The sequence below is a fragment of the Rhincodon typus genome, chromosome 7 (genome assembly GCF_021869965.1).
Source record: "Rhincodon typus isolate 14 chromosome 7, sRhiTyp1.1, whole genome shotgun sequence".
In the NCBI taxonomy this organism is placed as follows: Eukaryota; Metazoa; Chordata; class Chondrichthyes; order Orectolobiformes; family Rhincodontidae; genus Rhincodon; species Rhincodon typus.
The window spans coordinates 63,678,394-63,693,162 of record NC_063338.1 but is presented as its reverse complement, the minus strand read 5'-3'; the positions used below and the strand labels follow the sequence as shown (position 1 = coordinate 63,693,162).

General features: G+C 39.1%; 1 protein-coding gene across 1 annotated transcript in view; it reads left to right on the top strand.

Annotated features, from left to right (window-relative positions):
• LOC109928671 (inactive dipeptidyl peptidase 10-like) overlaps positions 1-14,769 on the top strand; it is a 618,050-nt gene that overhangs the window by 531,424 nt on the left and 71,857 nt on the right. The window contains exon 14 of the mRNA XM_048599233.1: positions 12,110-12,201. Coding sequence (XP_048455190.1) covers positions 12,110-12,201 — 92 coding nt within the window. The remainder of the gene's footprint in view (positions 1-12,109; positions 12,202-14,769) is intronic.

Here is a 14,769-nt window from a genome sequence, read left to right as displayed (position 1 = left end):
AGGTTGCAGGAACAGCAACTCATATTCCGCTTGGGAACCCTGCAGCCTAATGGTATCAATGTGGATTTCACAAGCTTCAAAATCTCCCCTCCCCCTACCGCATCCCAAAACCAGTCCAGCTCGTCCCCGCCTCCCTAACCTGTTCTTCTTCCCACCTATCCCCTCCTCCCACATCAAGCTGCACCCCCATCTCCTGCCTACTAACCTCATCCCGCCCCCTTGACCTGTCCGTCCTCCCTGGACTGACCTATCCCCTTCCTAACTCCCTACCTACAGTCACCTTTACTGGCTCCATCGCCGCCTCTTCGACCTGTTTGTTTCCTCTCCACCTATCCTCTCCTCTATCCATCTTCTGTCCGCCTCCCACTCTCTCCCTATTTATTTCAGAACCCCCTTCCCCTCCCCCATTTCTGAAGAAGGGTCTAGGCCTGAAACGTCAGCCTTTCTGCTCCTATGATGCTGCTGGGCCTGCTGTGTTCATCCAGCTCTGCACCTTGTTGTCTCAAATATAAAGTGTGGTTGTCTTTACAAACCAGGACAGAAATAACATCACAAAAAGTTGGGAACACAAGTCTAATGAGAGGATGGAAAGGAAGTGTGAAATCTCTGAAATCACACATGGAGTATTGTGTGCAGTTTGGTCTCCTTGTCTGAGGGAGGATGTTCTGGTTATGAAGGGAGTGCAACAAAGTTATCCCAGAGTGATTACTGGGATGGCAGAACTGAAGTACGAAGAGAGGTTGGATCAGTTAGGACTATTTTCACTGGTATGAAAAGAAAAAGAGAGTTCTCATAGAAACCTCTAAAATTCTAACAGGACCAGACAAGGTAAATGCAGGAAGGATGTTCCCAATGACGGAGGTTACAGTCTAAGGATTATTGAATAGGCTATTCACGACTGAGATGAGAAGAAATTTCTTCACCAAGACAGTGGTGAGCCAGTGGAATTTTCTGCCATAGAAAGCAATTGAGGCCAAAACACGGACATTTTTCAAGAAGGAGATAGTTATAGTTGTTACTGTTAAAGAGATCAAAGGCATGAGATGCAAATGCATGGAAATAAGATATCAATGGTCAGTGGTGAGATTCCAATTTTGCCAACAACAGCTTAAAGGAAAAATTGGGAAACTTATTTTTGACACCTTTCACTCCATATTTTCTCACCTTTCTAGACATTATTCATGTCATACCAACGAGGGAATAAATAAAACCATTGAATGTTTTATTAAACAAGTTCATTTCCTTCCTGTTTCAGCTCTGTAGTTCTGTCACAATAATGCTAAAGTATGACAGAAATCCATCTCCTTTGATGTACATAATAATGTGGTAAGGTAAAATGGTGATTTGTGCACCTGGGCAGAATACTAAAGCCATGCCTATTGTAAGCAGCCGAAATGATGCATCTGCCTCATTCAAAGTTAAAATTTGATTCTACTATACTACCACAAACAAAAATAGAAATTGCTGGTGGAACTCAGCAGTGTAATAGTATATGCGGAGAGAAAACATAGTTAACATTTCAAGTCCAATGGCCGTTCTTCAAAACTTCAGATTTGCCAGACTTGCTGAGTTTCTCCATCAATTTCTGTTTTTGCTTGTTTCAGATCTCCAACATCCTTTTTTTTATTGACTGTGAAAGAGTGTTAATTACCGCAATATCTGACATCTCTGCTCTTGCTAATTATGGAACTTCAGAACAGACTCATCCTTATTGAACTGCAGGTATTTGAAAGACAAGTTCCACAGTTTGTTTAAAAAAGTGTATGAGGAAAATACTTCATGTGTGATTCTAGTTCCACACTAATATGGGTGAGTCAAAATTGGCCGGAAAAATGACTAACAACCTATTCAGTTGTAAGAACCAGACCTCAGATGAGGTCCCCCAATTTGTGAAAGTTCCAGACAGGATACTCGAAACTTGTGAGTTCCCAGATGAGGAGGGGTTTAGAACCACCCCTTCAAGTTGCTTGCAATAAGGTTAATTTAAGAAGTATCCATACCCTTGTAGAGAACCTTCAATCAGTCAATTTTTCATGAATTAACAAATGGGGTGTGATGGACCAGAACAAAACACCCTCAACACATATTAAGAAGATAGCCTGGACCCTAACTTTTTCTTATTTTAAACATAATTGCAAGGTATTGCATTCCAGATGCAATTTCATTGGTCAACTACTTGATGTTAAGCAAAACACACTTTATTCATACACTATGGGTAAAATGCAAGTAAAGAAAACAGATGGCTTTGTTGTAACTCTATCAAAATGCTTAACAAAATAATAGATACGGTAACAATTATTAAGTAACTGTTCCAATACAGTAACATCTCATAACTGCACTCTTGACAAAGGCAAATTCAGAGAAACAGATTCTTTCACATGCATTTCTAGCAGGTAAACACCAAGAGAAGACTCTGAGACAGTGTAGTATGGAAAGATGTACGGCAGCCTCCAAATCCTGCTGGGATCCCAGAACAACTGCTGAAAGCTAAAACTAAAAATCCTGGTTCTGTGGGAGCTTGACCACATCCATTCAGACTGCTTCTGTTGTTGCAACTTTTTAAAAAAAATCTCAAGACCTCTCAAGCTGTTTACAAATTGTCAACAGACAACATGAACCTCTGTCTTATATTGCAAAGTTGGGTAGGGTACTTATAGATTGGGAAGGCAGGACGTTAGAATTTGGTGTTTTAAAGTGCTGGGGAAAGGGGTGGGGGAGAAAGCATTGCATGGTCCCTTTAAAAGATGATGTGCCTTGTCTGTGCTCAGAGATTTAAAATGGCTGTCTGTGAACAGCAGCTTGAAAGTTTGCAAGTACACAGAGAGCACCCAAATTGAAACATTTGTATCAAAAGGCTGCACCAGTTAGCATGCCAAGCAGCAGTTTTTACCAAGACAACAGACTTTTGAATTTAGTCAATCAATTTGAACCAGGAACTTAAGATACCAAAAAACCAATTAAATTTAAATCAGAGGGTTTTGACAACATAGAATCAATCCTATTTGTAAGAAGTGTTGACATATCATCAAGAGTATAAAAGAAAGGGGCAGTTTGATAAAACCACAGAGCTAGCTGCCATCCACCAGAGCTGATACTCTCAAGAGAGAATTGCTGGCTGTCCACAGCCTCTTCTATGTCTTAGAGAAAGCACCATCTAAATAACAGCTGTACCAACAGCACAACTAGTTAATATTCCTGATAGATGAATCGACGGAAAAGGCACAGAACATTCTAGATCTCATGTAACCTGGCGGTAATTTTGAGACTCTAAATTCTATTTTTTTTATATATACGTGGAATTTGTACTTATTGAAACAGCATACCATTAGAACCTTGCTTTATTCGAGAATAGTTAGTAGTTAGAAGAGATTTATTCTGTTTAATAGGTTAGTTAATTTGTTCTCTGTTAGAGTTAGATAAATAAATTGTTACTTGTTGATTTTAAAGTGACTGTCAGGGATTTATTTTGTTTAATCAGTTGAAGTTGCTGAAAAGCAAGTTACACCACTTTTCACAATACTTTTGTGGATTGGAGGGCAAGGTGCTTCTCTTTGGGTATTTAGGTTTTAATTCTTGGCGGGGAGGGTGTGGTGGTCAACCTCCACTTTATAACACTTAAACTTTCTTCAAAAAAACGACAAAATACACCTCTTAAAGCCATAGTATGGTCACAAGGGAGTTGATTATTATATGTAAGAAATTTTAATGCAGCACATCTACACACAGATTAGAAATAAGAGTCCTAAAAGATAAAAGTTTTTAAAAAAGGTTTATATAGATCAGTCTCTAAATTGAACATGAATAGCAGATAAGATGACAATTCGGCCATTATTGGGTCACACCAGTAGTGTTTATATTGGAGTTGATCAGTTATTTTTTGAGATTCTTTGTTTTATGGGCTAATCGGCCTTCTTTTGTCATATTTTAAAGCTGGTTTCCAGCACACTGAATGAGGGATGATCGTCCTTAGCTGTACCTGTGGTGCAGGGGTGCTTACAGGTTGCTGTTGGACTTTGACTTCCACAGCACACTTGATGCACTGTCGCTCACAACAGCCTAATAATAAGATACAGGCTAGTCAAAAAGTTCTCATTTAACCCCTTTCTTGTAAATTCTTGGAAGGTGAAACCACAAAAATATCTGCAAGAAATGGTGGGGGGAAGGTGGTTTAGGCAGCTCCTTCATTATCTCAAATTACTCTGCTTTGAAGTTTCTTTGCCTTTAGCTGTTATATTCCATCAGTCCCACACCATTTTATTTTGCCATCCAACTACTGAATTTACTCCTGCAGTCATTTAGTCATTGAAGCAGTTCTCTTTTAAAAAATACATTTTGGAATTACGGGCTGAAAATGCTTATGTTATTTTGGGGTTCCAACCTGTTGTCATATTAAAAGTTTTCAGGGGAACTTGGAATGACAATTTGCCATGGCATCCATGGCAACAGAATGATTAAAACATAGATTTTTTCTGTATCATTTGTTGAAAATTTTTTCTCCTTCAGTGAATGTTGTTATCAAAACCACACCCTGATTTATTTTCCATCCCTAATTGTTATTAACTAAGCGTATTGCTATAATGTTTCAGAGGGCAGTTAAGAGGCTTATTGAGATAATGTGAATAATTTGTTTGCCATTATGATGCTACTTCATGTGTAACACGAGGAAAGGTAACATTTATTGATACTGAGTTTGACTGAGTAAATCCAATTATATAGGCTTAAGGAATGATCTTCAAGGCAGATAAGATGACTGTAATTTAACATGGTAATTTTGATATGTCACTTTACTATGGTTACTAGAGATAGACAAATCCTTCTTTGGCATTTCCACAGTCAATGATTCCGATGTTCTCTTAGTTGACATCCCATCTTCCAATCTCTATAGATTCAGCACATCTGAATATTATTTGTCCAAGATGTCCTGTGTGCTCGTTAATTATCTCCCCTGACCTATTCTGGTTTCCAGTTGTGACTGACTTCTGCTTCTTGTGCAGTCCCACCCCATTGTCACCTAAAGCTTCAGCTCCAGCTCTTCTCCAGTATTATCCTGAAGATTAAAATAAGATGTTCATCAGTATGTACACAGTTATATTATCACATTTCAAACATGGCCTACTGATGCCAAGCATGTCAAATTTCTAGACTTCAAGAAGATTATCTAGTTGCAATAACTGAATGGATCCGTGTTTCCCAATATGACAACTGTGAAGCTGACATCAAGTTTTGGCATCCACACTCTTCACGAAGATTCAGAAGCTGTTGATTGTGATATTTGAATTCTCTGCAGGGTGCACAGTTAAAATCCCCACAGATGGAGCTCTTCAGAAAAAAAAACCTTAATTTGGCATTAGACTGATAGACTGCCTGCAAAAACTCTTGGGAAAACATATGTCTTTTTGATGGAGGTGCAAATGGGTTTTAATTGCATTCTAAGTTGATTAATTAGAAATAAACAACCTCGCTGACCTGCAGAAACATATTTTATGTTTATGCACTGTTGAATTTCAATGATAAAAATGAATCTGTTTTTAAAGTTTGTTTATGATAGTTCAGTTTCTATCTTAATCCCATGTGCACATTGTGACTTTCATGTAACTGTAATGTGATTAAAAAATGAAAGATGGTCGGTGTTTTTACTTGCCAGTTTGCAGTTTGTGAGAATTTTTTAATGTTATCGGCTTTTTAGCCTGCTTGATGACATCATTATTACTGGACCCCAAATATCCCCTTGTCCAACACCAGGACTAAAATAATTTTACGAAAAGTGAACTGTATGCCAGGGATATTGCTAGATTTTTATGGACCACATTTATCAGGATGTAAGCTTTGTCATTTCTCCACTACCTGCAAAGTTTGGGCCAATTTTCTCGGTGTTTTCAATCTTTTTGACAATTATCTGTACATTAATTCTCTGTAGCAAAATGTTCTCTTGTATTATAAGACTTTATTCAAGTATTTTGGCATCAACTGTCATGTTTATTATTTGAGAAGCAATCTGCACCAGAAACTTTGTCTTTTTTTTTCAAAAACACTCTACTCATCTAGTATTTTAACAAATTATAGTGTAGCAGCAGTTTCTGGGGCCAAGTTCAAAAAAATACTGAGATGATAGACATGCATAGAAATAGTACTCCTTTTGAGCTTCTTAGCTTTTGAATGGATATTCCATTCAAAAGTTTACATACATGTCCATTCTTATATAGTTTTCCTCTATTAAAAATGCCAAATTGTTATGATTTAACGTGACTAAGTGGCTACTGTGCTGAAGTATTCAACTCCTCATGCAAAATACAGGAATGCACAGAATTTGAAAAAAAAAGCCATTACAGGTTATCTTACCAATTTCGATTAAGAAATCTGCATTTATATTTTGAGATTAACTTGGCTTCCCAGTAAAGTATGTCACCAGTCTTGGATTATCTTTGGTGGGGAGATGAACAATTTCTGAAAGGCAGGGCTAACCTTACAACACAAATGAATCCTAGTAGGTCAACAAATTGAATATGGGCATGAAGGTAGAATCATAGAGTAATACAGCATGGAAACAGGCCATTCGGCCCAAACTGGTGCATGCTGATCATGGTGCCGACTTAGCTAGTTCTAATTGCCCACATTTGGTCCATACCCCTCTAAACTTTTGTCATCTATGTACCAATCCAAATGTTTTTTTAGATGTTGCTATTGTACCTGCCTCAACCACTTTCTCCAGCAGCCCATTCCAAAGAAGCACTACATTCTGTATGAAGAAGTTGCTCCTAAGGTCCTTCTTAAATCTATCCCGTCTCGCCTTAACCCTATGCCTTCTGGTTTTCATTTCCCTATGCCGGGAAAAAGACTATATGTATTCATCCTATCTATGCCCCTCGTGATTTTATACACCTTAATAAGGTCACCCTCATTCTCGTTCCAAGGAATAAAGTCCTATCCTGGCCAACATCTCCTTATTACTCAGGCCTACTAGTTCTGGCAACATCCTTGTAAATCTTCTTTGCACACTTGGGTGACCAAAACTGTGCACAACTCTCCAAGTGCGGCCTCACCAATGACTTATACAAGTGTAACATAATATCCTAACGCCTATATTCAATGCCTCAACCAATGAACGTCAGCATGCTAAATGCCTTCTTCACCATCCTGTTCACCTGTGATGCCGCTTTCAATGAACTACGTACTTGTACTCCTGGGTCCTTCTGTTCCACAACACTCCTCAAGACCTTACCATTTACTGTATAAGTTTGGTTTGACTTGCCAAAATGCAACACCTCCCATTTGACTATCGAATTGCATTAGCCATCTTCAACCAACTTCCCCATCTGATCAAGATCCTTATGCAATTTTTGATAAACTTCTTCACTGTCAACAATACCTCTTAATTTTGTATCATCCGCAAACTTACTAATCATGCCTTGTACCTTCATATCCAGATCATTTATGTAAATAACAAATAACAAAAGTCCCAGCTCCGACCTCTGTGGCACACCACTAGTCACAGGCCTCCAGTCCGAGAAACAACCTTCAACCATCATCCTCTGCTTCCTACCACCAAGCCAATTTTGAATCCAATTAGCTAGCTTTCCCTGCCTCCTATGTGACCAAACTTTCCTGACTAGCCTGCCGTGCAGAACTTTGTCAAAGGCCTTAATAAAGTCTGCATAGACAACATCCACTACCCTACCCTCATCCATCCCCTTGGTTACCTCTTCGAAAAACTCTAAAAGATTTGTCAGACATGATTTCCTACCCACAAATCCATGATCTCTAATCAGACCTTGACTATCCAGATGTTGGTTGATCCTATCCCTCAGTATTGTCTCCAATAATTGTCTACCACTGATGTCAGGCACATTGGCCTGTAGTTCCCTGGCTTGTCTTGGCTGCCTTTCTTAAACAATGGAACAACATTAGCCACCTTCCAGTCTTCCGGAACTTCAGTGGCTAAAGATGAAGCAAAAAATGTCTGCAAGGGCCTCCCACAATGTCCAAGGATAGACTTGATCAGGCCCAGGGGATTCATTCGCCTTAATATGCTTTAAGGCTGCAAACACCTCCTCTCTGGTAATGTGTATGCGATCAAAACATCCCCACTTGTTTCCCTTATTTCCTTAGCATCCATGTTTTTCTCTTCTGTAAACACAGTAGAAATCCATGCTGATCATTAAGGGGACCTATTCTCTCGCTAGCCACCCTTTTATTCTTAATGTAACTATAAAATCTCGTAGGATTATATTTAATCTTATCTGCCAGATCAATCTCAAACCCTTTTTTTGCGCTTCTGATTTCCCTCTTGAGTGTGCTCTGACACTTTTTCTCATCATCTAGGGATTCTCTTGAGCCCAATGGCTTAAACCTAAAGTATGTCTTCTTTTTCTTGACCAGAGCCTCATAATCCCTTGTCAGCCAGGTATCCCTCAACCTGCCAGCTTTTCCCTTCACCCTACCAGGGACATACTGTCCCTGGACTCTCGATATCACACTTTTAAAAGCCTCCCATTTGCCAGTCATTCCTTTTCCTTCAAACAGACTCACCCAATCGACCTCTGCTAGATCCTGCCTGATAGCCCAAAAAATGGCCCTGCTCCAGTTTAGCACCTTAACCTGTGGACCTGTCCTATCTTTTTCTATAACTATGTTAAAACTAAGAGCGTTATGGTCACTGGACCCAAAGTGCTGTCTGACTTACACTTCAGTCACTTGCCCGACCTCATTTCCTAAGAGGAGGTCCAGTGTTGCATCCTCCAGTATAGGGCCGTCTACACACTGATTTATGAAACTTCCTGGACACATTTGACAAATTCTTCCCCGTCCAGGCCTTTTACACTCTGGGTGGCCCAGTCAATACAGGGGAAATTAAAATCTCCAACTTGAAACGTAGACACTACTTTTGTAACTTTCAATGATGGAATCACTTTGTATCCAATTAACATTTCAACAGTTAGATTTTTCTTATAGTACATTGATTTTTTTCAGCTCACTTTCATGACTATCACTCAAACTGTCAATAGAAAAACTCACTTTGGTGAGCGTGTGTCAGGAATTCTAACTACATGAAAACTCTAACTCAGTGGTGACTTTCACAATCAAGATACCAAATTTACTTCTTTCTTTTCAAGGGTTCTTTGTGAGCTTTTCTCAATGGTTACATCTGATTTTAAGGGATCCCTTTTTTCTTGTTGCTAATTTGTTTAATAGATGATACCGCACACAGTAACAATACCTTCAGTATTTTTATTAGCGTTTGAAGTATTGAATTTGCACAAATGCATGAGCAGTGGAATTAATATCCTCAATAATTGACAACCCTCCATTAAGCTTTAATCCATAACATACAATAAATGCATTCATTTTGTTGATAGCACTCTATTTAATTTGGCACAAGATAGCAAATATAATTAGCAATTTTTTTACATTACTGACTTCCCTCTGCACATTTAAAGCAACCTTCACCTTGACTACACCTTCCACAGGCTTGGGAAGGCACAACAAACACTAGAGCTGAAAGGTAGTAAGTAAGCAGCTTAGTACCCTCTTACCAGCATCACAAATCTCAATCTCAGATTTAAATTTAACCATTGACACTGTGTTTGATGCATTCAAAGCATCCACTATTTATTGTGACCATATGCAGCCTTAAACTAAAGTTTCCATATTAATTTTTAAGGAATTCCTGACTTGATTGACTTTGGCTCTTTGTTGGCTGAGTATGTTTTTGATGACAGTTTTAAATCTGTTTTCTCTAATTTGCAGCCTCCCTCTTTCTAGCTTTTCTTTCACCCCTATAGCTGACTGTCCCCTGCCCCTTGCAGCTTCCCTCTCCTCCTGACTTACGCAGCCTACCTCTTTCACCACTTCCAGTTATCCTTTCATCTGCTTGCAACCTCCCTCTCTCACCCATGTTCAGCCTCCTCATCATTCCCTGTCTCTCTTTCTCTCAAGCCCTTTGCAGCATTTCCTCTCCCACATCCCCTTTCAGCTTCTTTCCTCCCCTAAACCCCTTGCAATGTCTTTCTTCTCGACACCTTCACCCTTGCAGATGCAGCCTCTTTCTTCCCCCCGCAGCTGCCCTCCTTTACCCATCAAGACCCAGCAGTTGGATCTCCTGCCAGGCACCTCCCCAGCCTTGGCATCCCTGCCAACCTGACAATCCCATACACGTTCTCCCCAGAACTCCGTAAGGTAGCCAAATTGATGGAAATTTCTCTGCGGTTTTGTGAATTTTGGGGTAAATTTACATGCATCCCCACGCATTTGTAGCACTGGTCTCAATAAGGTGCAGATGCTTAGTATACCCACCTGGGTGACCTGTATTTTGTTCTGGCCTCTGATCTTCAGAAGCTTCTGAAGGCAGTTCAGTTGAAAGTGGTCTGAATTCTTGGCATGTCAGTAGTACAAAGTTCAAGTCTTGTATGCGTATAACAGATTTGGTGGGCAGGACCATTGGTAAATAGATTATCACACTGTCGATTTGGTTACTGCAGATTTGGTGCTGTTTATCATAAGATAATATTTGACCAACAAGATTGAAAGATGTATCCTTTGGAAGGAGAGATAGAAAAATTCAGAGAAGGAACTCCAGCGCTTTTAGGACTTTGATAACTGAAGGCAGTGTCTTGAATAATGGAGTGATTAAATTGGGAATGCTAGGGACCAGAGTTAGAGGTCTACAGAGCTTGCAGAGTTATCTGGAGAATATTACAGAAAATGTGAAGGGAAAGGCATGGAATTCTTTTTTAAATGGAACTGTAACTTACTAAAGCTGATATTTGTTGTGAGAACAAGGATGATTGGTGAACAAGAAGGCAATTCTGTTTGTCAAATTATCACCCGGGTGGCTTGACTATGGAAATTTATCAGTATATTTATTGTGTGTGAGTGAAATAATTTTAAGTTCAAGCGATGATCAAAAATTTTTCAGAGTAAACTAACTACCTGTCTTACATCCTTCCTGATATTTCTTTTCTATTAGAATGAATTTTTTGGGTGTCATGGCCTTTGTATCCCACCCCATCCCCGGCTGAAATGTTGTTTTGAGGGGAAGAGCCCACCCTGAAGAACAGCAGTTCTCCCATAGTTATTTAAGGCTGGTAATAGACTGGAGGAAGGATTTCTGCCCCTCCAGCATAGGAAGCCCCATCTCAGAGAGCTGGCAGCCATTCAGAGGCTCTTGATCTATCAGTCGTGCCAGCAGGAATGGCAGCCATTCTTATTCTTGCTCTTGGGTTTTGAGGAGATGGTTTTCGTTGGATTAGAATCTTGTAAGTCTTTGGGTGTCAGTAAGGGTGATGAGGTACAGACAGTGTTTAATTCAGCCTATTGAATGGGCAGATAGAAGTGTAATAAATGTATATTCAGACACATGTTGACACAAGTCATTTCAGACCCCTAGAAGATATTAGTGATACAACATCAGAAATCACATGATACCAGGTTATAGTCCAATGGGTTTATTTGAAAACACAAGCTTTCAGAGCCTCAGTCCTCCTTCAGGTGTTAGTGAGAGAGGCAGTATCAGACACAGAATTTATAAGTCAAAGATCAAAGGTTCACATCACTGATGAGGATGTACTAAACAAACCTAAGATGCTGTTAAATCTTTAATTAGTTGGAATATTTTAATTGGTTAATATGTATATGTAAATCCCTGAATTCCTTTCAAGCCACGGTCCCGAGGGACACAATTTATAGACAGTCAGTCAATATGGCGTTTCATAAATTTCTACTTTAGAAATAAAACTAGTCTGACTCCAAACTAAAACACAAACAGATTCTAAACAAGGTCTTACACCTAACATGCATTGTCTGACCTAAAATGTCATCTCTTCTTGACACTGATAAAACCTTTAGTTCTCTCTGAAACTGAGGTCCAATATGGGGGAGAAATGGCCTTCAAATATGGTCCCTCACATTAATTAGCAGAATTTTTTTAAAAATCTGAAGTTTTTGTGTTATACACAGGCAATTGTGAATGGAACACCCAATTTGGTAAAACAATACATTTACAATTAAAAATTATTTACTTTTAAATTCTATAGTTTCTAAAGCGTGCTATATTGATGCATCTATGATTTTCATCGTACTTTGCATTATCAATGCCTCTATTTGAAATTTGCAGCCTAAAAGTGAACTGAGCAGCGTGCGTCACCTGACATCAGGAAATTGGGAAGTCACACAAATCCTTGGATATGACGAAGTTCATCAAAAGATGTGAGTATATTCTACATCGCCAAACTGACTCTTTGAATAATGACACATGATATAGTAATGGAACAATTACAAAAGTGTCAGCTCTTTTGTGTTTTATTAACAAGATCAAATGTATTATTTATATTAAACTTTGGGAAGATATGTGCATTGAAATATTTTGTTGCAAGGGTTCTGAGGTGGTTCAGAATAAAGTTATGTTGTCCAATCTGTGCTTTTGACATAATATTCAGATGTAAGTATTAAGAATTCCTTTTTGACAGAATGATAATGTGGCCATACACATTTTATTTAATAATTTTGTTTGACTGAGTATAAGCTTTAAGTCTTGATTCTTCAAAAATAAATATTTTCAAATGCATTTTAAGATTAGAGTGTTATCCATAAAAGACATGTTCTTTGCTTCAATTCTGAATTAAATTGTTGGAATAAAGACTCAAGATAACATTCAAACTACAACCCTCCCCATCTCCACTCCAAGAACTATCAAATGTGGGAAGGTAACCAACCTTCTGTCTATTTAATCTATAGCTACCACTTTGGTGAGATTTTCAAAGTAGAGTCAGATCTTTTTGGTGCCACATTAAGGAAATGAGAAATGCAGTGCAGTGTTGATTGACATTGTAATTGGCTTCAAACCTCCCCTCCAGATCCTTCATTGCTGTTATGTAATACATTCATAAGAAGCTATGCTGCAAAATGTTTTCAATATTAAACCTTATCTCTGCCAACTACATCCAGAATAATTGCCAACCAGTTAAAACTAATGTCATGAAGAATCTGATTGTGTTGGGACTGAACCTTGTGAACATTATTCAGTTAGGAAGAAATTAACTGACTGCCCAGCTGTAGTGACACATGTTCAGGTCCTCCTCTTCTGATTCCACCAGTAAGCAATCAGAAGATACTCATGTTTCAACAGAGGAAGAAGGAATTGTCATATAGTCATTGTCCACCTGGTATCCAGCTTGAAATAATGGCCAAGATCATCCGGCAGGAATTGCTCATAAAGCTTAAACTTACATTGGTCTGTTTGTTGAAACCCTGTTTGAAACCTGTTCAAAAAATTAGGGCTCTGAATTAGAGTTTAAGACTTTGGAAGGTTGCAACTTATATACCTAGATACCTATGAAGGAAAAGTTAGACTGACTGATTAAAACCAGTTTTAACTTCTGATTACCTATTTGAATTACTCCACCACCACATCCCTCTACTGTCCATGACAACCCCAACTCATTCTCAACCATCTTGTCACCTAACACATCTGGCTAAACCAACCTCATCTTCTTGTCACACAATCCATCTCTCACCCTGCTACCCTACCATCCTACCAGCTGCCTTGCTGCCATGCAACCATCCAAACACATGCTGCCCTACCATCTGCCATCATACTCCGAGCCAGATGCCAACCTGCCTAGCTATCACTTTATCAACATAAATAGATGGCACCCTACCCAGCTTCCAATCTGCCACCCTATCACCCTGCCCAACAGGCATCCTACCCAGAAGCGTTGTGGTATCCTACTTCGTTGCCACTCTACTCAATTGGAATTATAACACCAAGCTACCTAGCTGGCACAGTGCCATCTGCTACCCATCCATGCTACAGTTGGTGCCCTACATAGCTAGCACTGTCACCCTGCTATCCTGCCCAACTAGCAAGTCAATGCAGCTGGCACCATGCCTGCTCACTATGTTGAATGAACTGCTACTCATAATGAAGGTTCTACCACCATTCTCTTTAAGCATAGGAAACTATGATATCAGATAGATGAAAGTCTCACCCTGGTCTAACTAAAAGAATCTTTTATCATTAACAAAACGCAGTCTATTGCATTTTAGCAACTAGTTACTGGTTACATTGGTATCACAAGCATTGTTACTGAAACTTTTAGGAGGACCAAATGCTAGATCTCAAACTTTCAAGATCTTAAATTGTTCTGCCACAAGTCTTGACATCATCATACTGAATGGTGCTTATGGCACACCTCAGTATTAACCTTTTCACACCCATGCACAACAGCACCCCTGAAACTTTGTTTGTCATTATTAATGTTATATGCTTGTGTATTTAATTACATTTACCACTACCCTACTCACCCACAACTTTGAAACCTCCAGATCACCTGGATTTATACTAATTTCCTGGAGCACATCCTTCTAGGACGGGGAAGACTGGTAATTTGCTGGATGAAATCTGACTAAGCTGATTGTGGATTGCTGGTTATTGTGCCATTGTGCACTGTGTGTATGATTCGAGTTCATGAATAAATTCAATATCATGCTGTTAATATTTTCAACCAACGCTCTGGAGAATCCATCTGCAGTTTTCTCAGCGTAAAAAGTGTTTCATGGGTGAAAATCATTAGACAAAGTCAAAATCTTTGTATTCTTAGAGGCATGTTTGTTAGTTCTTTCTCATGCAGTTGAGCAACTAAAGGTGTATGATCCGTTAAACAGGCAGCCTGAACATGTCTTGCAGGCTGTAACTGAGAGATCCTCCTTCTCAATTCCAGTTTATTTTGTTTTCTTGGCTACTAATGCTCATGATGAGTAAAAGACCAGTTTGTA